The sequence below is a fragment of the Pyrus communis genome, chromosome 3, assembly GCF_963583255.1.
Source record: "Pyrus communis chromosome 3, drPyrComm1.1, whole genome shotgun sequence".
NCBI classification, from domain to species: Eukaryota; Viridiplantae; Streptophyta; class Magnoliopsida; order Rosales; family Rosaceae; genus Pyrus; species Pyrus communis.
The window spans coordinates 21,673,550-21,698,959 of NC_084805.1; the positions used below are offsets into that span (position 1 = coordinate 21,673,550).

Sequence of the window (25,410 nt, forward strand, 5' to 3'; positions counted from 1 at the left end):
GCTGAATCTAAACGTTTCTTTTCTTTCTTTAAGTGATCCTTACCTATGTAAAAGTGCAGTCTGGAAAAAGTCTCATACCGGAGAACAAACTTAAGAAATAGGGATCTCAAAAATAGCACTTCTCGCACATGTCCATTAAAAAACCTTAATTTCTTTCCTTTTTAGTTTTCTTTGTACAACCCATAGGCATATCCATGCCTCGTCTATCCATCAAAAGAGGAAAGAACGCGTTTTCCTTTCATGACTCTGCTAATATTTCAAACCTATCTACAAACATATACTATGTACCTATTTATTCTTCCAATTTTTTCAAACAATTTTGAAACACCTTGGATATGCTCAACATTTCCACGGAAATGTCCAAAAATTCAGAGAACGATATAGAAAGAGGGGCCACAATATTTCAGGAAATCAGTTAATTTCCTCGATATTTTCAGGAAATATCTGGTGTTAGCAGACAATTTGCAAAAAGTTTGTAGGAAATATCCATGAGTCAATGCATTCTTTATTTTTTTTAATTTCTTTTTTTATGGTATTAGTTTACTTCAATAAAACTTGTGCTACTTTCATGATGGAAATTTTAATTAAGTTATGTATAATTTATTCTTTCTAGTAAAATGCTTTATTTTATTACTTGTCATTATAAGGAAGTTTTTCTTCTCACATATCACATACTTATTGTTAACACTGTATCTAATCATTAATTCTTGATACATACGTGTGTTGTAGCTTCATATGACATTCCCTAAAAAATAATTTTAAATTTTCATTTTTTTGAGCAAATTTCCATCATTTCCATTGAAGGCAATCGATATTGATATGCGATGTCTATCGATATTTCCACTAATTTGTCTATCGATATTTCCACTGATATCGATATTTTAAACATTGAGTGCAATAACATTAATGAGTTAAAAAATTAGTTGTTAGGTGAGAGAGGAATCGAAGTGGTACATAGTTAAAAAATTAATATTTTTTTTAATACAACAATATATTTACATTAAATGATATGAGGTCTGCTTAAACCACACAATGAGCGCTATAAATTCGTATAGCCATCGACGACAATCAAAACTTAAAATTGAAGAGGAATACCACTTTTCCGTAGTAATTAAAGAAAAATTATCAATATTGTTGGTCACAAATTTTATCATCAAATGAATCCTATAAGATATAACTTTCTCATCCTAACCACATCAACATTCCTTCAAAATAGTAACTGTGACATATAAAAAAGGCACATCTGCCTTTTAGCAAACATGTGCAACTTTTTCTACAAGAGCATCTTCAACAGCCTAGCTAAATCAGGAATTTTTTTTATTTTACCTAGCCACAAGAGAAGAGTGGAAGGGCTGGTTTGGTATTACTGTGCTTTGAAAAAAAACTGCTTCTGCTGTGTTGTGAGAATAAGCAGCTGTGAAATAAAGCAGCAGAGTGTTTGGTAAACTTTTTTGTAAAAGTGCTTTTGAAAAGAAAAAAAAAAGTAGTATTAGAGTGTTTGGTAAACTTTTATATAAAACAGATGTGAAAAAAAGCCAGTTTTTCAAAGCTGGGTTTTGCATCTTCTTGTTTTTTGCTTTTTTTTCACCCAAAACTGTGAAAAAAAGATGAAGCTAAGTGTTTACCAAACACAAAAACAGCTCCCAGCTTTTTTTTATAGTAGCTTTTTTCAGAATCAACCAAACCAGGTCGAGTCCAACAGGCTAGCTATCAAGCTAGCTATTGTGGCGAGCATGAAAGAGAATTAACTAGCTAACTAAACTTAAAATACAATATTTGTATTGTACGCTCCATCTCTCTTCAACAGCAAGCAACTGAGATGGTAGTGGACCTAGTGGTGGATTGAATTGCAACGGTTGTGGTGGATCGGACTTGCGACAGAGCTGGTAGATTGGATCAGCGACGAAAAAAAGAGGTGAAAAAGGGCAGAGACGACGGGGAATCGCCACTGATAGCTGTGACGATAAAAACGGATCGATAAGATCTAGGAGGACGGAGTTTCGAATGACCAATGAGATCTGAAGTCGGCGGAGATTGAGTGACAAACGGCGAGGGAGAGAGTCTTAATCGTTTGGATAGATGAAGAAAACGGTGGAAGCGGAGGTCGAGGTCGAAGCTAGAGATGTTCTGCGAAGTTTCGAGAAATCCTGATACAATTGCTAGTGACTTCTTCCCTTGCAAACCAGCAGCAGGCACAAGAGAAAGAAGGGAGAAAGGGACGGAAAAAATGAAGAGAGAGAAGGAAGGGAATGGGGAAATGGACCGAATAACCAAAGAGAAACGAAGAGAGAGAAGGACTGAAAACAAAGGTATATTCAATTGAGATTTTGAAAGATTTTAATTCTTTTAATAAATTTAGGATATTTAATTAGAATTTTAAATAATTTTATGAAATTAAAAGTGTATTCAATCCTGATTTTCAGATAGTTCATTAAATAAAATCCTTATAATTTTGAGAGTATTCAATTAGAATTTTAATGAAATTTATAATGTTCAAGGAGTATTTAATTAGAAATTGATTTTAAATTTTTTAAAAAGTTAAGGAATTCAAAGGAATTTGAGAGATTTCGTAATGTTTTTTAAGCATCCATAACTCTCACATCTCTCAATGAAATTTTAAGGGAGTTAAATCAAAATTTTATATGAAATCTCTATAAATCAATTAAACTCTATAAAAATTCATAGATGTATAAATCCTTTAAATTCTCTCAAAATTCTAATTGAATACACCCCTAGGTTGGGATGTATTTTTGTCAAAATATTAATAATGAAATAAAGGGTTGAGTTGTTAAATAATAAAAAGGATAATGCTAAAGAGATCAAAAATTTTAAACCAAATTTACAAACCAAATGATGTGGTTGAGAATGGTTGGATTATTACTTAAGTGTTGGTTAGCGTACTTATTTCCTATTGGTAATACATCATTTAATTTGCAAACTTGGTTTAAAATTTTGATCTCCCTAACATTATCTATAATAAAATATTGTGGTTTTTGTTAAAATAGGTTAGCAGTGTTGGAAATGCTTCTGTAAATTGGTTAGCAATAATAGCTTTTGGCCATTTGGCCAGCTAAAATAGCAACAATTTAGCTAGCAGTGATAGGGATGCTCTAAAGAGTGGTTTTTTTAACTACTCACCGAACTAATGGTGACCGGCGCTCCTCCCACCTTCAAATCGGCGTGTTTGCAACAACCATTTTTCAGCCACCTGGGGTGGTGCTTTGTTTCTCCAATGCTTTGTGCAATTTGGGTGCGAACTCAGTTTGCTGTTTTGGAGAAGAATGAGGAGAGGCGAAAGAAGAAGAAAGACAGAGTTTGGGAGCGGGTTGAGTGGGATTCACGGTTGAGATGCTTTTGCCAATTTTTAAGTTGGGATGATTTAGAAATATTATAAATTTTACATTGGCGTCCGGAGAATATGTAAATTTAATTATGAGTGTCCAAAGAAAAAAAAAATGGGTGCACAAAGTTTTGTATAACATTTCGGGCCAACCTCGCCCAGCCCAACTCGAAAAAACTTCCAAAGCCCAATTGAGCTTTAGTCCTATTGGACCAGGGTCGCCCCGACCCATTTTTGCAGACCTATTTCGCACTAGCAGGGTTTCAATAAAATCCCGGTATCGGCGTTTCCCTCGCATATAAACCTCTCCAGACTTCTCTACTCTTCTTCTCCCTTCTTCCTTCTTCCTTCTGCCTCCTCGCACTCAACAGTTTCACACAGATCTCGCCATCACCATGCAAGCCCCAGTGCTCGTCCTCAGTAAGCTCCCTTGCCTTCTTTTTTTCGCTCCCTTAACTTGCAGTTACTTCAAAGTTTAGGTTTTGAGTTGGTCTTTCATTTGGGTATCTGCAAAGCTCGAACTTTGTGTTGTTTTCTGCCATTTTTTGGATGAGATTTGTGTTCCTGTGAAAACCCAATTGCTTGTTTTTGCTGATTTTGCTGATTTTGCTTGTTTGAACTGATCTGAGCAGAAGATTCGTTGAAGCGTGAGTCAGGGAGTAAAGTACACCATGGAAATATCCAGGCATCGAAGGTAAGATTACGGGCATTGTGGTTTACGAATCTAAACATTTTATTTTGGATTGAAATGTAAAACCCTAAACGGTTTGGTTCGTAAAGGGAAAATAATGTTTTTATTTTGAAGTCTTGGAGATAAATTTACTGTATAATCTGCTAATTGTTTTATGGGTTTTGCTTTCGTATGGGGATGAAGTACATAAATTGGACAGAGTCTTTAAAAAGAGTTTTTTTTTTTTTGGTTCTGTCTACCTCAGCATTTGGTGAATGACTTACTGAAAAACATGCTGTTGTAATTTCGGGTTTTAAACAAGTTCGGCGGAAACTGAATTGAATTGAGATTCATCTGAAAATGTATGTTTTAGTATTTGTATTGAACGTATTAATTTCTGAATGAGTTGACATGAGTATTAACCTTCTAACTGTGAAAATGTTTAGTATTTTCTTATAAAAGTACTCTTAAGCATCTAGGGTCCTAGTTTTCAATGATTTTTTTTTCAAGAGAATATTTTTATGATTCCTCTGTGTATACTTTGTCAGACTATTAACACTTATTGTCTCATGAACACACAAATTTGAAGCATTTTGATAATTACAGGCTGTTGCTGACATAATCCGGACAACCTTGGGCCCTCGGTCCATGCTCAAGATGCTACTTGACGCTAGTGGAGGTAATCCTTTTCGCGCAGTCTGATAAGTTTTGTTGTTTTATCTGTATTTTTGTTGAAATAGAATGTAATGCTTTATTTTCCCTCAGTTTTTACAACCTAAGTAAGCCCTTATTGTAGGTGACCGCATGTTTATTTCTGTGATTGAATTATTTTGAATCAAAGAAGTTTTTTACTGTTCTATTTGCAATTAAGTAAATTTTAGATTGATGTTACTCGTCATGAACTCTTTCATGCTTCTATTATCCCCATGGCCTACGATGGACATGGTGGTATCCCCTCGTATCCCCGCGTTGTGTCGTGTCGTGTCATATTCCCTTGTGGTCATACAACAATTCTTCTTGTTAATTTGACGTATCTTTGTGTCGTGTCGTATCCCCATGCCTGTGTCCATGCATCGTAGCACATGGCTTTCTTTTGGGTCTTGGTGAGTTTGCAATATGCTAACATAGTTGTTACCCATGTTTCTTATAGGAATTGTAGTGACTAACGACGGAAATGCCATTCTGCGTGAATTGGATCTCGCTCACCCTGCAGCAAAGGCATGATATTTGTCTCAAGTTGTTCCTTTCTGGATTTTATTTTTTTATATCTTTTCGATTCAAAATTTTCTTTATCTTTGATATCAGCTTCTGTTCCCCCATCTTCTTTCTTGTAAATCCTTTGCATTTTTATGACCTCCCCACCTCACTCTCATTTTATTTGTTATTCTTACCTTTGTTCTTTTGAAAATTTTGATGATAGTCAATGATTGAATTAAGTCGCACACAAGATGAAGAAGTAGGCGATGGAACAACATCTGTCATTGTCCTTGGTATGCTTTGAGCATTTTTTACGTACATGCAATTCACTGTTGATTTAAGGGATATATAGTATATATTTGAAACTTCACTTATATTCTCATTCAATCTTTTAATGGAGCAAAATAATTTGGCTTTCAATTAATAAATGGGAGAGACTAGTAAAACCCCTCTAAATTCTTCAAGTTTTAGGGAAAACCCCTTACAAATTCTTGTATTCCTTAGCCTTTAATGGACTTATTGTTAAATATTAGGGCCTAAATTGAGGACTAATTGGCAAAAAAATGTGGGCTTATTGCTAAAAGTTCCAACATATTGAGGACTTAAAAGCTATACAACAACAAAAGTTAACAAAATGGGTAGAATAAAAGTAGGTATTTATTGCTAAGAAGTGTTGTCTTTGGGGGCTTAATGCTAAAAGCCCCATTATATTTGTCAAATGTATTTAGTGCTATACATTGCGTGGTATATAAGTAGATTAAACAGAAATGGGATTAACTTGCATAATAATATATATTATGGAATTTAGTAAAGCTTGAGGAAGGTTGTGTATTTTTCTATATACTGGACATGTTACAACTTACAACATTATTATATGTGCACTTGAAGTTTGTTCTATGTCTTACATTTGGAATGAAATTTGGTGTAGCTGGTGAGATGCTCCATGTTGCAGAAGCATTTATTGACAAGCGCTATCATCCTACTGTTATTTGCCGAGGTAAGTTGAAAGAAATTACGATAACATTTTTCCTTTTGATTTTTCTTTCAAGTCCAGTTTTGGATTTGATTTTGGTTTACAATTTATTCTTTTCCTAATTGTTTTGTTTCAATGTTTTCTAAATTTCTGTTTTTTGGTTGTAGCCTACAACAAAGCTCTGGAGGATGCTATTGCTGTTCTTGACAAAATAGCAATGGACATTGATGTGAAGGATCGTAAGTTTGTTTGGTTTCTTTCTACTCATCATCACATTATAGAATTATTATTTTTGTAATTGGTGCCCAGACTATAGATCCCAAGCACTCTTTCTAATCGAACTTTTGTGAAAATGTGATGGCATGCATAAGACTAGAACATAGAGATAAACTCAGGGCAGTATTCCTTGTGCTCAATCAGATTCATGGGTTTCATGCAGCTTCAGATTTTCCTTAGGAAAAACTGGGGAATGGGCATAGCTTAATTTTCGTTTAGCAATTTTAGCTGTAACCTTTATTACATCTCTATTATGTTACTTTCACTTAGATTGAATTACAAATTCATATGTTGAGTGAGTTAAGAAATCAAAACGGCATAATTGGTGTGGAACATCAGAATTTTAGGTGGCCAGTTCTTGCCAATGATAACACTCATTGTATTGATTGCAAACCTGTCAGTGACTAAATATCCTTTGTAATAATAATTTACCTTGAGTAGCGAATATTTGAAATGAGAAGCTAGCAGTTTTGGGATGTTACTTATGGATGCTTTACATGGCAGGTGCAACAATGTTGGGGCTGGTCAAGAGTTGTATCGGTACAAAGTTCACTAGTCAGTTTGGGGATTTAATTGCTGTAAGTACTTGTATAAATACAGATTTTGCATTAGTTATTTCTTCTTGTTTATTGGTTTCCAAGTCTTAAGGTTCTTCGTTTATGTAGTCTGTAAAGTGGCCGATGAAGGATATAAGATTTTGTCAAGGAAAATATTTTCATGAAACATGCAATACTTATTTTCTGAGCTTTGTAGTTCTGAGAGATGGAAAATATTTTCATGAAACATGCAATACTTATTTTCTGAGCTTTGTAGTTCTGAGAGATAAACATCATCCTTAAATCAAAAGTGAGGTTTAACCATGGATTTCTAACTTCTATTCTTGACTTCAGACGTTTGTGTTTTTTTCCTTATTTTATTATACAATTAAGATAAATTACATTTTGTCTATTATGTTTCCAACACTTTGTCTTTCATGTTACAAGTATTTGATAGATAAACTGTGGCCTCATGCCTGCAAGGTAACTCTGTATGAGTGTATGACTTTGCATCTCTAGGTGGAAAGTTACTGCTTTGATTTCATAGTTTTCAATTTTATTGGTTATATATTATGTCTTGCATTTGAATGATCCACCTTGCAATGAGAATCGACTCAAAAGAATCAATTACTTGGACTATTGGTATTCACTCTTCAGATCTGATTCTAGTGACAAATTACAACAATGAACTCACTCATAACTAACCATATATTGGGTTTTCTTGTTGTAGGATTTAGCACTTGATGCCACCACAATAGTCGGGGTGGACCTTGGCCAAGGTCTGCGAGAAGTGGATATCAAAAAGTACATTAAGGTTGAGAAGGTTCCTGGTGGCCAGTTGGAAGATTCAGTGGTTCTCAAAGGAGTAATGTTTAACAAAGATGTTATTGCACCTGGAAAAATGAGAAGAAAGATTGTCAACCCAAGGATCATTCTTCTTGACTGTCCTCTTGAGTATAAGAAAGGCGAGAACCAAACAAATGCTGAGTTACTTAAAGAAGAAGATTGGGGAGTCCTACTAAAACTGGAAGAAGAATACATCGAGAGCCTCTGCGTGCAGATATTGAAGTTTAAGCCAGATGTGGTTATCACAGAGAAGGGGCTTAGTGACTTGGCATGCCATTACCTGAGCAAGGCTGGCGTCAGTGCAATCAGGAGGTTGCGGAAAACAGATAATAACCGAATTGCTAAGGCCTGTGGAGCTGTCATTGTTAACAGACCAGATGAATTGCAAGAGTCTGATGTTGGTACAGGGGCTGGGCTATTTGAGGTCAAGAAAATTGGTGATGAGTATTTTGCATTCATTGTTGATTGCAAAGATCCCAAAGCCTGTACTATACTCTTAAGAGGTCCTAGTAAGGATCTCTTAAATGAAGTGGAAAGAAACTTGCAGGTATGATGGTTTTATTTTTTATCCCATTACATGGAAGTAAATATAATATGTGAAATTTGTTATTTATCAATTACTTTGTTATTTATCAATTACTTTGTTATAGGATGCTATGTCAGTAGCAAGAAACATCCTCAAAAATCCAAAACTTGTTCCTGGTGGTGGTGCTACAGAGTTAACTGTATCTGCAACATTGAAGCAAAAGAGCTCATCTGTAGAAGGTATCGAAAAGGTAAACTTGCTTCTCCTCATCCAAAAGTTTGGTATTTTCTGGGCAAAACTGGTCCAAGAATCTGGAGAACTCCTCGTGAAATTAGAAAGATGAACACTAAGACTAAGAACAGTTTGTTGCTTTTGACATATAGGAGATTAAGAATTAGCTGTGGCTTTACATTACATTTTTGTTTTGATGGTATAACAGTGGCCATATGAAGCTGCTGCTATAGCTTTTGAGGCTATACCACGAACTTTGGCTCAGAATTGTGGGGTTAATGTGATTAGAACAATGACGGCACTGCAAGGAAAGGTTTGAATCTTTACCGTATGGCTTTGTTCTGTTTTACCATCACTAGATCATTTCTTATATGTTCTGATGCATTTTGTTTATATATTAACTACAATTTGTTTCCGTAGCATGCAAATGGTGAAAATGCATGGATTGGCATAGACGGAAACACTGGTGCGATAACTGACGTGAAGGAGAAAAAGGTAATTGGATCTCCTTCATTTCTTATTTGTGCGTTCCCTTTACTTTGTCAATATTCTACTTCGTTGGGGTATTGGTATATGTTTCAACAGCATCCATGTGAGGGGAACTGCTGTAATCCTGCTTATTACTAAAATAAATGTAGCTACGATTTGAGCATATCCACCAAATCTTGAATATCAAATTCTCTTTTGTATGGGAAAGGCTGTTAATTGCTTATACTTGTCATGTCAGATATGGGATGCATACAATGTCAAGGCTCAGACCTTTAAAACAGCCATAGAATCCGCTTGCCTACTTCTCAGAATCGATGACATTGTGAGTGGTATTAAGAAGAAGCAGCCTCCTGGTTCCAAAGGTCCTTCAAAGCCTCAAGTTGAGACAGAAGGCGACGCTGATAATGAGCAAATGATTCCCGAGTGAGAATGGAGAAGACAATGGGGGTCAGCGTGCTTCTCGATTTGAATTAAGTTTTTCTTTCAAGAAGAAAGAAAAGGAGCATTATGAGTTTGATGAGGATATTTTGTAGGTTATAACGATACCTTTGACATAGGAGGAGTGTGTGTTTGTATCTTCTCTTTATTTCTCTCTTGATGTGGGGAATGTTATGTTAGCCTGCCATGTCGTTTACATGTTAGCTTGCCATATGTGGAATGATGTTTCTTTTGAGCATTGTGAATGACTTTAATTTTTTGGTAGTGACTGAAAAGGGAGAAAGCAAATCTTGGCTTTTGATCTCATTTTGCTCATTGAAACTTAAAATTTGTCATTTTACTTCTTGAAGTTCAAAGTTTGCTCCACAATCAAGAAAAAATCAAAGCAAGAGGCAAAGGCTAATTTGAACCACATATGATGATTGGCTGATTTGTTGGTTCGAGGATCAGTGATAATTTGGATTAGAGCAGTTTGGGGCGCCGCACTGGGTAGGGTGGTGACAGGAGAGGAACAAGGGAAGGGTTTATTTAGGTCTCAGGTTCGATTCTCGTTAAAGACGAATTTAAGGAAGACGTAGGGTCAAATTATAGCTCTCAGGAATTCCGATTTCTTACCATCATTTTTTGGCAGGTTGAAGCTCACAATCTTAGTACCACTTCGTTTTAGTTTTTTTGTTTTATTTTTGGAGGGTATTTGTAGAGATGTAGATTTTAGAGGTTTTGAAAAATGCAATCTATCTTAAACAGTTTATTTCGGATAATATGTTCCAACTGTTTTGTAGGAAAGAGAACATAAATAGGACTAAACCTGCCTTGATGCCCTAATAATTCGATAGTATGGCAAGGGTGCAAATTGCACAACTTACAAATAATTGGTCAAGCCGGGAAGTTAAATTGCAGGGGAGACACATGTGGAGTTGAGTAGGTCGGGATGCACAAAACCAAATCTGCTAAGCACTTGATTATCTGCGATATTTAAAGCCCTCTGCATCCCTTTCCAACAAGCTTCCCAAGTGAAAGCGCGGCTGTGTTGCCCACTGCATGGTTGACACCCACTGAAGTGCGTGACAAAAGGCCTTCTGAGATAATCTTTCCAGTACGTAGCCCTTATCCTTCAGATGGTGCTCTCTCATAGCTCCATAGAACTGGCTCACCTTCTCCGCGTGTCTCCTCGTCAACACGGCCACCTCTATATCCACCTTCATGTGTATTTTGGTGATGTTGTCAAGACCGTTCACTACTGCCAACCAGTATCCGCGTAGGGAGAATTCCTTCTCTAGGTAAGTCTTGTCCGCCCAGGTTTCTTTGTGTGCTATTAGAAGATAAATCAGACCCGATTGATCGTCTGAATTTGTAATTTGCTTGTCCTTCGTCACTGAACTTTGTATTTGTGCCCATCGTTCGTAGTCTGGGCTCTGTGGCCCCATGATGATCCATTCCTCTATGAGGTCCGTGGACCACTGGCAGTTGCGTATCAGGAACACCCCGCTATTGATACTTGTCCTGCTGTGCTTCTCGTATACTTCATGTGACTAGCCATGCACAACTAGGTTATGGTCTTTATATCGCTCTAGAGGGAGCTTGAAGTCCATATCTGTGAAGATTGCGTCCGAGTCAACCCATAAGATCCACTCCGCCTCAGGATGAGCCAACATAGCAGCCCGAAAAGTCGGGCATTTCGCCCAAGAACCAGTCACTTTTGGATGCAACGCCAGATGGTTGTTAAAAATGTCACAACATTGGAGTCTGCAATAGTCTACTTTGTCTTGAAAAACCGTAGCAGCAAATGATCACTAAATGGGTTACTGCATGCTGAGGGCTGAGACCCTGTTACAAGAAGAACCCGATCACCTGCACTATCAGCCAAAAAAGGGTGGCGCTGAAGCCACTCTTTGCGCTTGGCATCCGAGTCTAAGACAGGTTCCCCAATCGAGTGGCTGATGTATCGATCATCATAGAATGTAGGCTCAGCTGGGTCATATCCCGAGTCAAGGTCTTGGGAACTTTTGTTACAGGTGATGTCATCAAAGTTTGTGTCGGGGTTTATGACAGACAAGAGAGCCAAAGCCAAGGACAGTGCCAGAGCTGCTCCTCCGGCAAATAGGAACCCGTGAGCAATTAAACAAGAGACTTTTTGGAGAACTGAACGTCTAGGTGGATGGTATTTTGGTGAACCCATTTCCAAGATAGCTACAAGGTACCTCTGTGCCTGAGTTGTAGCTTTGCTATACGTATAAATGTGTGCGCGCGCGAGCATGCATGCTAGTACTTTGGCTTTGTCTGGATCCTCAACATTGATGGAAGCTACTTAAGAAGTATCGTTTCTTGTACATGAAGACATGGGATTTTGAATGGCAATCTTGCTACATTTACCCAAAGTAAAGCTAAATACAAGCACTGTGAGAAGAAATCACAATTTAGGTGGGCACCAATATGACCTACTCAACAGGTACAACTAAAAAAATAGGAGTTATATCTAAGTTTACAAATCTGTCATTAAGCCATGATTGTTTTGAGGTGGTTCTTCTAAGTTCGTATTTTTTTCTCGTGCAAGAAATAATTCCCTGACAGTTATGGACGAACAATATTAATGTTCCACCTCTCTTTCCTGCAGGTGTCATCATTGCTCTTGAATTGAAATTAGCGTAGCTCGAGTAGGATTGCAGCTCTCCGGAATCAGATATGTGACTATCATTTCTTGGCAGGTTGAAGCTCACAATCTCAGTAACACTGTTTTAGAACCGTTTTGCTCGGTGATTTATTGAAATGTTAGAGGTTCCGAAAACGCAAATTGTCTTGGGCATTTTATTTTCTACAATCTGTGAGTGACTATTGCAACAGAGAACCTCACTCTTGTATTGATAATATAGAGAAACGCAATAAAATACAGATTCAATTAATTCAGTTTAAAATAAACCAGAACAAGCTAACTATTTTAAACACAAATCACTGTTCAAATTGGTTAACAATCATGTCAATTTATCCATATCTTTAGTTATCTCACATAAATATTCTGAATTTTAATCCCGGATTCACTGTCTTCGTATCGAAACTCTGCGATAACGAGGGCCTTCGTAATTCCAGGCCAAGTTACTTTGATGTCAATAGTAATCCTCACATTAATGCCGAGACAGAGTTGCTCTGCTATTACGATGACAAACTTTATATTTGTCTTTGAGAAAATAAGTAGGTTAATTCACTCAGTTTCTCATCAGTTGGTGATATAGGGAAAGAGCTTTGATTTTAGTTGTCATTACTGTTCAAATCTCTGGGGTTGTTTTCTGCTTTCATTTAAAGCATTAGATCCAGTTTGATAAAGTTCTTTTTTGCAACTTTCCGGCTTTTGAGCAATTTGAAGATAGTCATTAGAGTAATCCACTTCAATTAGTAACTTGAAAAAAAAAAATAACCATCTGATTCTTCTTTTACAACCATTGAGAAATTAGGCTCTATATGGTATATATGCTGTCACTTGTGTTTCGCTTTCGCTTGAAATATCAGAATATTTTCCAAATATTTTAGAGCTGTTTTCTCGTTGTGGCTAGCTTTCTTCATTCCTTTGATGTTCTAATAGCCTGAACTATGTGATTTCTCTCCCTTTGCAGAACTGCCTTTGATGATGCTTGCGTGCAAAGTTAACAACCATGAAGAAATAAGATCGTTACAGCTATTCCATAAATGAAGTTGGGTTGTAAAATAAAGACAAGGTATGTTATGAATATCAATGTGCAGTTTATATATTGTCTCAAAGGATGCACATATCACGAACCTAAGTACCATTAAATATCAGGGGCTGATGGTGGAGAAACAAGCATAGACATAGAATTATCAGGGTGGGGAATGGAGAACAGATGGCGTTTGATCCTAATGGACCATACTGGTAAAACTTTAGGAAGGGAAGTCTTGACCATCATGACAGAAGAACGAAGGAAGAAAATATAGGAAAGAGGAAGAAGTAGGACTAAACCTGGCTTGATGCCATAATACTTGTAAGTATGGCAAGGCCGCAAGAGCACAAATTGCAGAACCGGCAACCAATCACTCAGCAACCGGGAAATCAAATGGCACAGGAGACACGAATGAGGAGTTGAGCAGGTCCGGATGCATGAAGCCAAATCTTCTAAGCACTTGATTATTTGCAAAATTTAAAGCCCTCTGCATCCCACGCCAACAAGCTTCCCTAGTGTAAGCAGAGCTGTATTGTCCGTTGCATGGTTGACACCCAGTGAAGTGTGTGGTAAAAGGCCTTCTGAGATAATCTTTCCAGTAGCCCTTATCCTTCACATGTTGCTCCCTCATGGTTCCATAGAACTGGTTCACTTTCTCCGCATGTCTCCTCCTTAACATGTCCACCTCTCTATCAATCTCCATGTATCGTTTGGTGGTGCTGTCAAGATCATCCACAGTTGCCGACCAGTATCCGTGTAGGTAGTAATCATTTTCTACATAAGTCTTGTTTTCCCATCTTTCTTTCTGTGTTATTAGAAGCTAAATCAGACCCGATTGATCGTCTGAATTTGAAATTTGCTTGTCTTTGAGCAATGAATATTGCTTTCGGGCCCATCTTTCATAGTATGGGGTCTGTGGCCCCATGATGACCCATGCCTCTATGAGGTTCATGGACCACTGGCAGTTGCGTATCAAGAACACTCCGCTATTGATACTTGTCCAGCTGTGCTTGTCGTATATCTCATGCCACCAGCCATACACAACTAGGTTATGGTCCTTGTATCTCTCTAGTGGGATCTTGAAGTCCATGTCTGTGTGTAGAAAAAGGTATGTAGGCTAAAAATTATATTTGTTATTGATACATGAATGTGGAAAAATGGAAGAGAATGCTTATGGAAGAGAATGCAAATGGAAGAGAATGCTTAATTTTTCTCATTGTGTTTCTCTACAAGATTACAAGGATATATATACATGATACAAGTGTGTAGGTAGGACAAGGTAGCCGTCCTAGTGTGTAGGTAGGACGGCTGTAGAGGACAAGGTAGTCGTCCTAGTGTGTAGGTAGGACAAGGTAGGACGGCTGTAGGACGGCTTGACGGCTGTAGGACGGCTTGACGGCTGTAGGACGGTTGTAGGACGGCTAGTGTGTAGGTAGGATAAGGTAGGACGGCTGTAGGATGGCTTATTCTTCCAATAATAATATTATATACAATTACACAAGGACTCCAACCATATTCCTTATTTGTCTAACACTCCCCCTCAAGTTGGAGAGTGGATGTCAAGAACTCCCAACTTGCGTAACATACCCGAAAACTTTTCTTTCCCAAGAGGTTTGGTAAACAAGTCTGCCAACTGTTGTGCCGTACCCACATGCTTGGTCTCTATTGTGCCATCTACAATCTTATCTCGTATAAAGTGACAATCCATCTCAATGTGACGAGTTCGTTCATGAAAAACAGGATTGGCAGCTATATGTAACGCTGCTTGATTATCACAAAATAAAATGGAAGGACCATCCAAAGGAATGTTCAAATCCTTCAACAAAAAATGAAGCCAAACTATCTCGCAACAAGCACCTGCCATGGCCATATATTCTGCCTCTGCTGAAGAGAGCGAAACGGTTTTCTGTCGTTTCGTCTGCCAAGAAATCAAAGAACCGCCCAAGAATACACAATACCCAGTAGTCGAACGGCGAGTGATAGGGCAACCTGCCCAATCAGAATCACAAAACGCAGTTAACTTGGTCTGGTTGTCAGAACGAAATAATAAACCTTGACCTGGAGTAGCCTTCAAATAACGAACAATACGAAGCGCAGCATCCATATGAGATATCCTTGGCTCGTGCATAAAACGGCTTAGAACATGCACAGAATAGGTGATATCCGGTCGAGTGATAGTGAGATATATTAACCGACCTACTAATCGTCGATACTTTTCAGGATCCTTGAGAAGTTCTCCTTTATCAAATAATTTTGTGTCATCCATAGGAAAAGCAATGGGTCGTGCTCCCAAAAAACCATAGTCCTTGAGAATATCTAATGCATACTTGCGTTGAGAAATATAAATCCCTTGTTTGGAACGAGAAACCTCAATACCCAAAAAATATTTTAAATCACCAAGGTCTTTTATCCGAAAATGATCACGGAGAAAAGACTTCAGAGAATTAATGGCACTAGCATCATTGCCTGTAATCACAATATCATCCACATAAATGAGCAAAGCTGTGAAAGAAATACCAGACTTTTTAGTGAACAATGAATAGTCAGCTTTGGATTGTTGAAAACCGGCAAAAATGATGGCACTAGTGAATTTGGCAAACCATTGACGAGAAGCCTGCTTAAGACCATAAAGTGACTTGTGAAGGCGACACACAAGATTCTCCCCCTGTCGCCGAAGACCAGGAGGAGGAGACATATAGATTTCTTCATGTAAGTCACCATGTAAGAAAGCATTATTAACATCAAGCTGATGAAGAGACCAAGACTGACTAGCAGCAAGAGCAAGAAGACAACGCACCGTAATCATCTTAGCAGTAGGAGAAAAAGTGTCATGATAATCAATACCTTCAGCCTGAGTGAAGCCTTTAGCAACCAAACGAGCTTTGTAGCGGTCAATAGAGCCGTCAGAATTGTGCTTGAGTTTGTACATCCACTTACAACCAATGGGAATTTTGCCAGGGGGCAAGGAAGTTAAAGTCCAAGTACCATTAGCATGTAAAGCTTGAAGCTCCTCAGTCATAGCACGTTGCCAATTGGGGTCAGTGGCAGCCTCGGCAAAGGAGGAAGGCTCCACAGTCCGACTGACAGAGTTAATGTAAGAAAAATGCCTGGGAGAGTAACGGTGATAAGAAAGAAAATTACAAAGTGGATATCGCGTACCTTGTGTAGAACCGGGTTGCGAAGTCGAAGATGGGTGGGATGGCAGAATCACCTGCGAGCAAACGTAGTCTTTTAAATAGGATGGAGGTTTATGGGCACGGGAAGAGGTGCGGGGAAGGGGAGGAACGGGTAATGGGGCAGCAAGGGAATCTGTGGGAGGCGTGGAAGGGGAGGAAGGTGGAGGAGGGTGAGGCGTCGGGGCAGGAAGGGGTGGGCTATATGTAAAGTCCAGAGGGGGTGGGATGGGTAGGGTAGGCAAAGAGGAAGGGATAGGAAGGTGAGAAACGGCATAAGGGAAAGTAGTTTCGTGAAAGATGACGTCTCGACTAGTGAAAATGCGGTGATTGTCGAGATCGTAAAGGGTATAGGCCTTTTGTCCATGAGGATAACCGAGAAAAATGCAACGATGAGCCCGAGGGGAAAATTTGGTGGTGGGAGTGACAGAGGTGGCATATGCCAGACAACCAAAGACGCGGAAGTGGTCATAAGATGGGGTTTTCGAAAAGAGAACCTCAAATGGGGATTTATGATGGAGAAGACGGGTAGGGAGACGATTGATGAGATAAGTAGCGGTAAGAACACATTCCCCCCAAAACTTGATAGGAAGATGAGATTGAAAACGAAGGGCGCGAGCGGTTTCTAGAAGATGACGATGTTTTCTTTCAACAATGCCATTTTGTTGGGGGGTATAAACACAAGAAGTTTGTAAAAGCACCCCATGATCAGAGAAAAAACTACGAAGAGATAAAAATTCACCACCATTGTCAGTACGAATGCATTGGATGGTAGTGCGGAATTGGGTAGTGACATAAGCAAAAAAATCCTTAATTAATTGTTGAGTGTCAGATTTATGTTTCATGAGGAAGACCCACGTAAAGCGAGAAAAATCATCCACAATGGTTAAGAAATAATGAGCACCAGAAAGAGAAGATTGACGATTCGGGCCCCAAATATCACAATGAATTAAAGCAAAAGGGAAAGTTGATGAAATTGAACTCAAAAGAAAAGGTTGACGAGTTTGTTTTGCCAACGGACAAACATCACAAATATGACTAGAATCAAAAGTACAATTAAGAGAGCTAGATGCTAAAGCTTGCAAACGAGTGGAGGAGGGGTGACCTAGACGCCTATGCCAGAGGGAGGAGGGGATGGTAATGATGTTGCAGAGAGGTTGACGGGTGGGGAGAGAAGAGGTAAGGGCCACAAGGTAATACAGATCGCCACGTCGCTTACCCACACCAATCATCGCCTTCGAAACCAAGTCCTGCAAAACACACCAAGAAGGAAAGAAGGTTATGGAACACGATAATCCATCTGTAAGTTTACCAACCGATAAAAGGTCCACTCGGAAATTAGGGACACATAAAACATCCTTCAAAGTAACTGATGAATTTAAAGGAAGAGTGCCGGTAAAAGTAATGGGAGCGGAAGCACCACTAGGCAAAGAAACAGGCGGCAAATGTGAAGGAGAACGATTAACCAAACATGAAGCGGAAGAAGTAATATGATCCGTAGCTCCACTGTCAAGAATCCATTGACCATGACGAGAGGTGACAGGTAACAAACCTTGGGCAAAATCAGTAGTGAGCACGGCATTGGCCTGAGGAGGGGTGGTGGTGTCACGTAGAGCAGCTAGAACACGGGAGTGCTGCTCGGCAGAGAGGTCAGGCATGGCAAGCTGCAAGTCATGCAAAGTGGGTTGGGCCCCGTGCACTTGGTGGGTCGCTGGAGTAGAAGAGGAGGCGGGGGCCTGGGTGCCTTGCACGTGATGGGCTTGGGTGAAATTATGGGGCCGGGAAGCAGAAAACCGTGGCTGCCGGGGAGGACTGGAAGGTGCATGGCTGCGGGAAGAACTGGAAGCAGTGGCACGGCGCGGTGGTCGCCACGGTTGGCCATGGAGGAGATGGCCAACGGGATAGCCATGAAGTTTATGGCAGGTGTCTCGGGTATGATAATCAAAATTGCAGTAGGTGCAGTGGAGGGGAGGACGAGCAGAGGAGGGACAGGACGGGCCACGAACAGCCATGGCAGCAGGTTGATCGACAGAGCGGAGGACGCCCAGGGAGCGTTGTTTTTCAGCTTGAGACACCGAGGAACAGGCCTGACGAACAGTGGGAAGGGGATTCATTAAAAGAATCTGGTCACGAACAGCAGCAAAGGATTCGTTGAGGCCCATTAAAAATTGCATGAGTTGTTGACGGTCATGCTTGGCGTTGCAAGAGCACGTGCAGCCATCATTATAAGAAGCAAGCTCATCCCAGAGAGCTTTCAGGCGAGTAAAATAGGCGGAGATAGAAGAAGAACCTTGAGAAATTGTAGCAAGTTCCCGGTTGAGTTGGAAGATGCGTGGAGCATTACTCTGAGAGAAGCGTTCGCGAAGATCATCCCATACAGCTTGGACAGAGGTGGAAAAAAGCACAGATTCTTGAAGGTCAGGTTCCAAGGAATGCAGAAGCCAAGAGAGAATCATGTCATTGCAACGACGCCAAGCCGCGTGAGCATCAGGGTCGTCGGAGGAAGAAGGTTCTTGGATATCGCCAGTGATGAAACCAAGTTTATTCTTGGCACTCAAGGAAAGCTGCATGCCACGGGCCCAGGATGTGTAGTTATCACCATTCAACTTCTTGGATACAAGGACAAGATTCGGGTGGTCGGAATGATGAAGGGAAAAAACACCATCGGAAGAAGAAGAGTCAGCCATGGGAACGGCAGAGAAAGCTGCCGAAAAAAAAATTAGGGCTAGGGTTATAAACCTGCTCTGTATACCATGTAGAAAAAGGTATGTAGGCTAAAAATTATATTTGTTATTGATACATGAATGTGGAAAAATGGAAGAGAATGCAAATGGAAGAGAATGCTTATGGAAGAGAATGCAAATGGAAGAGAATGCTTAATTTTTCTCATTGTGTTTCTCTACAAGATTACAAGGATATATATACATGATACAAGTGTGTAGGTAGGACAAGGTAGTCGTCCTAGTGTGTAGGTAGGACGGCTGTAGAGGACAAGGTAGCCGTCCTAGTGTGTAGGTAGGACAAGGTAGGACGGCTGTAGGACAGCTTGACGGCTGTAGGACGGCTGTAGGACGGCTAGTGTGTAGGTAGGATAAGGTAGGACGGCTGTAGGACGGCTTGACAGCTGTAGGACGGCTTGACGGCTGTAGGACGGCTTATTCTTCCAATAATAATATTATATACAATTACACAAGGACTCCAACCATATTCCTTATTTGTCTAACACTGTGACAATCGCATCTGAGTCAACCCACCACATCCACTCCGCCTCAGGATGAGCCAACATGGCAGCACGAAGAGTAGGTAACTTGGCCCAGGCGTCAGTCACTTTTGGATGTAACGCCAGATTATTGTAGAAGATGTCATAGCCGTGGAGTCTGCAATAATCTACTTTGTTCTTAAAAAACCGTAGCAACAAATGATCACCAACTGGGTTACTGCATGATGTTGCCTGAGACCCTGTCACAAGAAGAACCCGATCACCAACACCAGCGGCAAAGGAAGGGTGATGCAGCAGCCACTTCTTACGCTTCTCGTCCCAGTCTTCCATAGGTTGCCCAATCGAGTAGCTGACGTTTGGATCATCATAGAATGTAGGCTCAGCTGGATCATATCCTGGGTCAAGGCCTTGGGTAACTTTGTTCCAGGTGATGAAGTTGTCAAAGTTTGTGTCGGGGTTTATGACGGGCAGGAGAGCCAAACCCAAGGATACAGCCAAAGCTGCTCCTGCGGCAAATAGGAACCCGCAAGCGATTAAACAAGAGGCATTGTGGAGAACTGAACGTCTAGGTGGAGCGTACTTTGATGAACCCATTTCCAAGAAAGCTACAAGGGCATCTATGTGCCTTAGTGGTAGGTTTGCTTATCTGTGTAAAGCTTAAAATTATAAGCACTTATATAGCAGAGACTATCAATACCCGAAAGCTACTGAAGTAGCATCATTTCTTGAACCTGAAGGAATCAAATTTCGAAATGGAAATCTTACTTGATTTACCCAAAGTAGAGGTAAATACAAATTACTATGTATAAGCATTAGGTATCTTTTGCAAGTTACACAAGAAATTTCAATTCAGATGGACACCAGTTTAACCTATCCAACAGGTACGACAAAAAAATTGAAGTTACTTCCAAGTTTCCAAGTGCAGGGTATGCGTACAAAAACAATATCAGGTACCGGACTGACTTATGGTACATCCGCCACCCAACTAATAAGAATAGTAACCTACAAATATACGACTCCCCCAAGTTATCAGGTACACACCTAATCCTTGGTGGGGGCTAGGTCCTTAAGGTAAGAAAGGTAAGGGTGGGCACGGTCCGGTTTTGATCAGTTTTAACCCAATGAACAAGATTAACCGAAGGGAGCCAAGGGTTTCATAATCCCCCCTTCATGGGAGTTTGAAACCCATTGAGATAGCCATCCCTTGAAAGCATTTGCCACACATGGGAATTGAGTTCCATACCCATTCCCAAGCCCCTAGTACGCGAACCAAGCAACCTTTCATGTTTGCACTTCTAGTCCCATGGTTGTTGGGAGGTTAGGTCTGGTCGTGTCTTAGTAGTTAGTACGGCACACTGGAGATTGTTGGGACGTTAGGTCACGTCGTGTCTTAGTAGTTAGTACGGCACACGGGATGTTAAAGTACATGTTAATCCTCTCCGGCTCAACCAGTATGGTCGGCTTTTGGTGAGCCGTAAGTGAGTTATGTATATTCAATCTGCACATGATCTTGTATAGTTTGTGTTCGTTGCGTTGGAAAGACCCTCCCATGGTAGGGTTTGTGCTTTTATTACCACATTTTGTGCCCTAATTTGTTCAATTAAAGGTGATGGTTCATTAAAAAGAAGGGTTAAATTTGGTTAGTATTTAACAACGAATTGAAGTTTCATCGCAATATTGTTGAACTGCATAACTGGTGTGCCAGAGTTGGGTTAATACATGAATGGGGTGAAAATTGTAGTTAAGGAATAGTAGTCAATGTAGGACCCCATAGAGTGTAGGACTGTTGTCCGGGTTGGATCTGTCCCTCGCACAGCTTCTTGGGCCTCTTGTTTGTCGGGTAAGGTTTGCTACTTGGTGTACTGCAATATGAGTTTACTGTTAGTTTGAATGGTGCCTTTGTGGGGCTTTTGTTAGGCCTTGAGGCTCACAATCAAAACTAACAAGGATCTGAGTGTGCCACTGTTATCTTTGTATAACATATTGTTGTTTAGTTGTGAATTGAGTTGATTACTTGCGCCACAAATTCTTTAGACTTCTTGATTATCAATGGATTGTCACAGATGTGTTAAGTCTGTATAAAATTCTTTTTCTTGCCTTGTAAACAAGCACTTTTAACTCATGATATCATATGTTCAAATAAAGGGAGTTCATGCCCCTTTCAACCATTCCTTTTATTACAGTTAACACTAAAGAAACAAGATTGATAAGCTTAACTAGATTAACCATAACTTTGGATGAAGATCAGTTGAAAATGATCAAAAACACAAAGGAATATGCATTGAACAACAGATCTACTCTACATAAACACAAACAAAAGAAACTTGGGCAAGATTATAACCTTGTTGGGCAAGGTTCAACTTCTTGCAACCACTTCTCTTTGTGTTTATAGGGGTTTGTAAACTCTGGAAAATGAAATGTAAATAGGGTTTCCTAACGGGATTCGATACTACAATACTAGGGGAAGGTAGCAGAGCTTCTAAATTTGACAAAAGATGGCTTTCTATGGGGGGATCTACAACTAAAAGGGTAGAGTCTGGACAAAATGCAGCTTTCTGGTTTCTTGCTTGTTTGAGAGCAAAGTTTGGATGTCTTTTGATTGATTGGTTGAGTATCCTTGTCTCTGGTGTCCCTTGCTACTTTTATAGACGTTCCAGCCCGACTATCCAAGCTTTGCCTTTTGCTAATGGCCCTTGGAGGATGGTGAGTCACCATTAATTTACCATTCATGCCCTTGAAAAGTGCTTTTTGCTGGGGTGAGCTGCCCTCTATCACCCATCACCTTTCACATAGGCATGTTGCCTATGCCGTGGCAAAAATTATTTTTAATTCTTCCGGGGCTGTTGGTTTGTCCGAGCCCAATCCTCTCTTTACTTTTGTATTCTTGGGCCTCCATCGTCATAAAGCTCAATGTTAAATATTAACCCAAACAACTATTTGTCTTCAGGTTTGCGAGCGGATGCAAACTAGGACATAAATAAAGCATTGAGTTGAACTCTTTTTTTTATGTCAAGTTAATAGCTATGATTAATATCGACTCCCGTAGAAAGGATAGAAAACATAAAAACTATTATGAATATACAATGTGATTCAACCGGATTATTCTATTCAACCCCAAACCCTAAATCGTCTTACTCCAAGACACATATCGTCCCACTCAATGTGAACTGCCTTAGGTCCTTATGGAAACCATTGTGCGGTTTTGATGTCTTTGGGGGCCTTTGTAAAGGTGGCAATAGATGAGTTGCTTTCACTGGTTGAACCCTAGCGGCTATGCATGGCATGCAGTTCAATGGGTAATGTGTCACGGGTTTGACATGAGGTTGGAGCTTAGTATCATTTTCGTCGCCAATTATGGCTGCTTTAGCGACGGAATTGGTGGTGGGCGGCTCTTCCAGTTTGGAGACCTGGCATGACATTGACAACGAAATTTATAGGGTCCCTCAAATTTATAGTCTTTCGACTCTTAGCATGCATGCGAGCGATGCGAGTGTGTCAATCTCCACTAATTAAGGCCCTTCAAAATATCGTGTTTCATGGGTAACATGTAAAGTATGCCAAAAGAAGAAAAAGGTCTAGTTAAAATTTGGAAGATGGGTTTAAGTCTACTTCTATTCCCAACTTTTTTCTTTTTCCAACTCTAAATATCCAAAAAATTCTTCAGTCCAGATGCTTGTAACAGGTTACTAGACACAAGGGGTGGACCAAAATAAAAGAGAGATAGGGTGTTTTGTGCATACAGGCAGACAGCCGCACCTAAGAATTTATCTCAATATAAGATGAAAATGTGGTTCATGTGATGTTTATTTTTTATTTTTATTTTTTTTTTAAAAGGGGACCAGCTGGGGCAAATTAGACTATTGATTAATTTGGGTGCTAATTATACTTTTAAGCATTTAGTTGCAAATTAGACTCCTAATTTGGTGCAGTCTTGGAAATGGTTTTGCAGCACTAGTTCTCACCATAATTTACACTTTAAAATTCTTTACTCGCATATCCATCTTAAAGAGAGAAGAAAAAAGAAGAGAAATATTATATGATAAATTTCAAGAGTTTTCTGTTTATTCTAAAACTGTGCTCAAAATCCAACCTTTCAACATAATTCAGGAGAGCATGCAATCAGACACACAAAGAGGAAAGAGACTTTCCTACATCCCGGGCCATGCCTTGGGCCAAAAGCGCGATGTCTGGCATACCGCTGGTATAGGTAAGTCCTCCACAAAGAGGCTCTCTTCTTACATATTTACTCATTCTATTAAAAACCCAAAGCACAAACCGCAGAATTACAAACTAAGTAAACAAATGAAAACCAATAAACTCAAGCATCTGGGAAATCAAATGGCAAAGGAGAAACCAAAGATGAATTGAGTAGGTCTGGATGAACAAACCCAAATCTCCTAAGCACTTGATTATCTGCAAAATTCAAAGCTTTTTGCATCCCATTCCAACAAGCCTCCCAAGTGTACATTCCATTGTGCTCTCCACTGCACGGCTCACACCCTGTGAAATGTGTCACAAATGGCCTCCTCTTATTCTCTCTCCAAATCCCTCTCTCTCTCATGTACTTCTCTCTCATTTGACCATAAAACAAGCTGACCTTCTCAGCATGCCTCCTCCTCAGCAAATCCACCTCCCTGTCAATCTCCATGTACCCCTTGCTTATCCCATCAAGCCCGTCCACTATCCCCAGCCAGTATCCATGCAAGTTGTACTCGCTCTCTAAGTAAATCTTAGCCGCCCATCTCGACTTCTCCTTGATCAGGAGATAAACCAGAGCCGACTGATCGTCAGAGCCCGGATACGCCTTGTCCTTGATCAGGGACTTTTGGATCTTCCCCCATTTTTCAGGATTCGGACCCTGTGGACCCATGCTGGCCCACTTATCCAGCAAGCTCAATGACCACTGACAGTTTCTTATCAACAAAACCCCAGCGTTGAGGCTCGTCCAGCTCTTCTGCTCATACACCATGTTCCACCACCCATGCACGACCAAGTTATGGTCTTTGTACCTCTCCAACGGAAGCTTGAACTCCATGTCGGTGAGAACCGCGTCTGAGTCGACCCACCAGATCCACTCGGACTCGGGATGAGCCAACATAGCCGCTCTCAATAGCGGGTATTTGGCCCAAAATCCAGTACCCTTGGGATCCAACAAAACACTGTTGTAAAATATGTCATGCCCATGAATCCTACAGTAATCAACTTTGTTCTTGAAGAACCTCAGCTGTAAGTGGTCACCAACTGGGTTTTTGCACACGGTGGGCTGGGACCCAGTTACCAGAAGAACCCTGTTATCCGCCTCGGCTCCGGCGGCGAATGAAGGGTGCAGCTTCAGCCACTCTCTGCGCTTCGAGTCCCAATCCTTCACTGGCTCCCCAAACGCGTAGCTGAGATTTTCCTCGTCGTAGAACGTGGGCTCCGGCGGGTCGGAGCTCAAGTCGGGTCCGCATGGACCCGCGTTCCAGGCGAGGATGCTGTCGAAGCTTATGGTGGTGGGGTTGATGAAGGTGAGGAAAGCCCAGACCACAGAGAGAGCCAATGATGCACCGCCGACGAAGAGAAAGCCATCTGCTATTAGGGAAGGGGCTTTGTGGAAAGCGGATCGTTTTGGTGATTGTTGGAAGAGAGAGAATTCTGAGGAACCCATTTTTGAAGAGGGAGTAGTGAAAGTAGTGGGGAAGTGGTAGCTTGCCTAAATCTGTTTTGTACGCTTGGAGCAGTTTAAGTAGGAAGAAGCATTAATACCAAAGTCTTTGTTAATTGGGTGCTAAAGGAGAGATTTTTCATTGTGATCGGTATAAGAGGTGGTACATCATATGACACTATA

The 25,410-nt window shown here is 40.2% G+C and overlaps 2 protein-coding genes and 2 pseudogenes across 2 annotated transcripts; 1 reads left to right on the plus strand and 3 right to left on the minus strand.

Annotated features, from left to right (window-relative positions):
* The first annotated feature begins 3,623 nt into the window (after window positions 1–3,623).
* On the plus strand, window positions 3,624–9,828 carry LOC137728729 (T-complex protein 1 subunit gamma). The gene is made up of 13 exons (XM_068467479.1): window positions 3,624–3,760; window positions 3,973–4,034; window positions 4,617–4,689; window positions 5,161–5,228; window positions 5,431–5,500; window positions 6,136–6,204; window positions 6,348–6,419; window positions 6,961–7,034; window positions 7,723–8,385; window positions 8,489–8,614; window positions 8,804–8,908; window positions 9,016–9,090; window positions 9,323–9,828. The coding sequence occupies exons 1-13, from the start codon at window positions 3,736–3,738 to the stop codon at window positions 9,509–9,511; spliced, it is 1,671 nt and encodes a 556-aa protein (XP_068323580.1). The 5' UTR covers window positions 3,624–3,735; the 3' UTR covers window positions 9,512–9,828.
* A 429-nt stretch (window positions 9,829–10,257) lies between these two features.
* On the minus strand, window positions 10,258–11,701 carry LOC137728432 (putative glycosyltransferase 7; annotated as a pseudogene).
* A 1,521-nt stretch (window positions 11,702–13,222) lies between these two features.
* Window positions 13,223–20,177, minus strand: LOC137730238 (galactomannan galactosyltransferase 1-like; annotated as a pseudogene).
* Window positions 20,178–23,667: 3,490 nt separating this feature from the next.
* Window positions 23,668–25,293, minus strand: LOC137730155 (putative glycosyltransferase 7). Its single transcript, XM_068469221.1, has one exon. It carries the CDS (start codon window positions 25,228–25,230, stop codon window positions 23,902–23,904), a length of 1,329 nt encoding a protein of 442 aa, XP_068325322.1. The 5' UTR covers window positions 25,231–25,293; the 3' UTR covers window positions 23,668–23,901.
* Window positions 25,294–25,410: the final 117 nt, after the last annotated feature.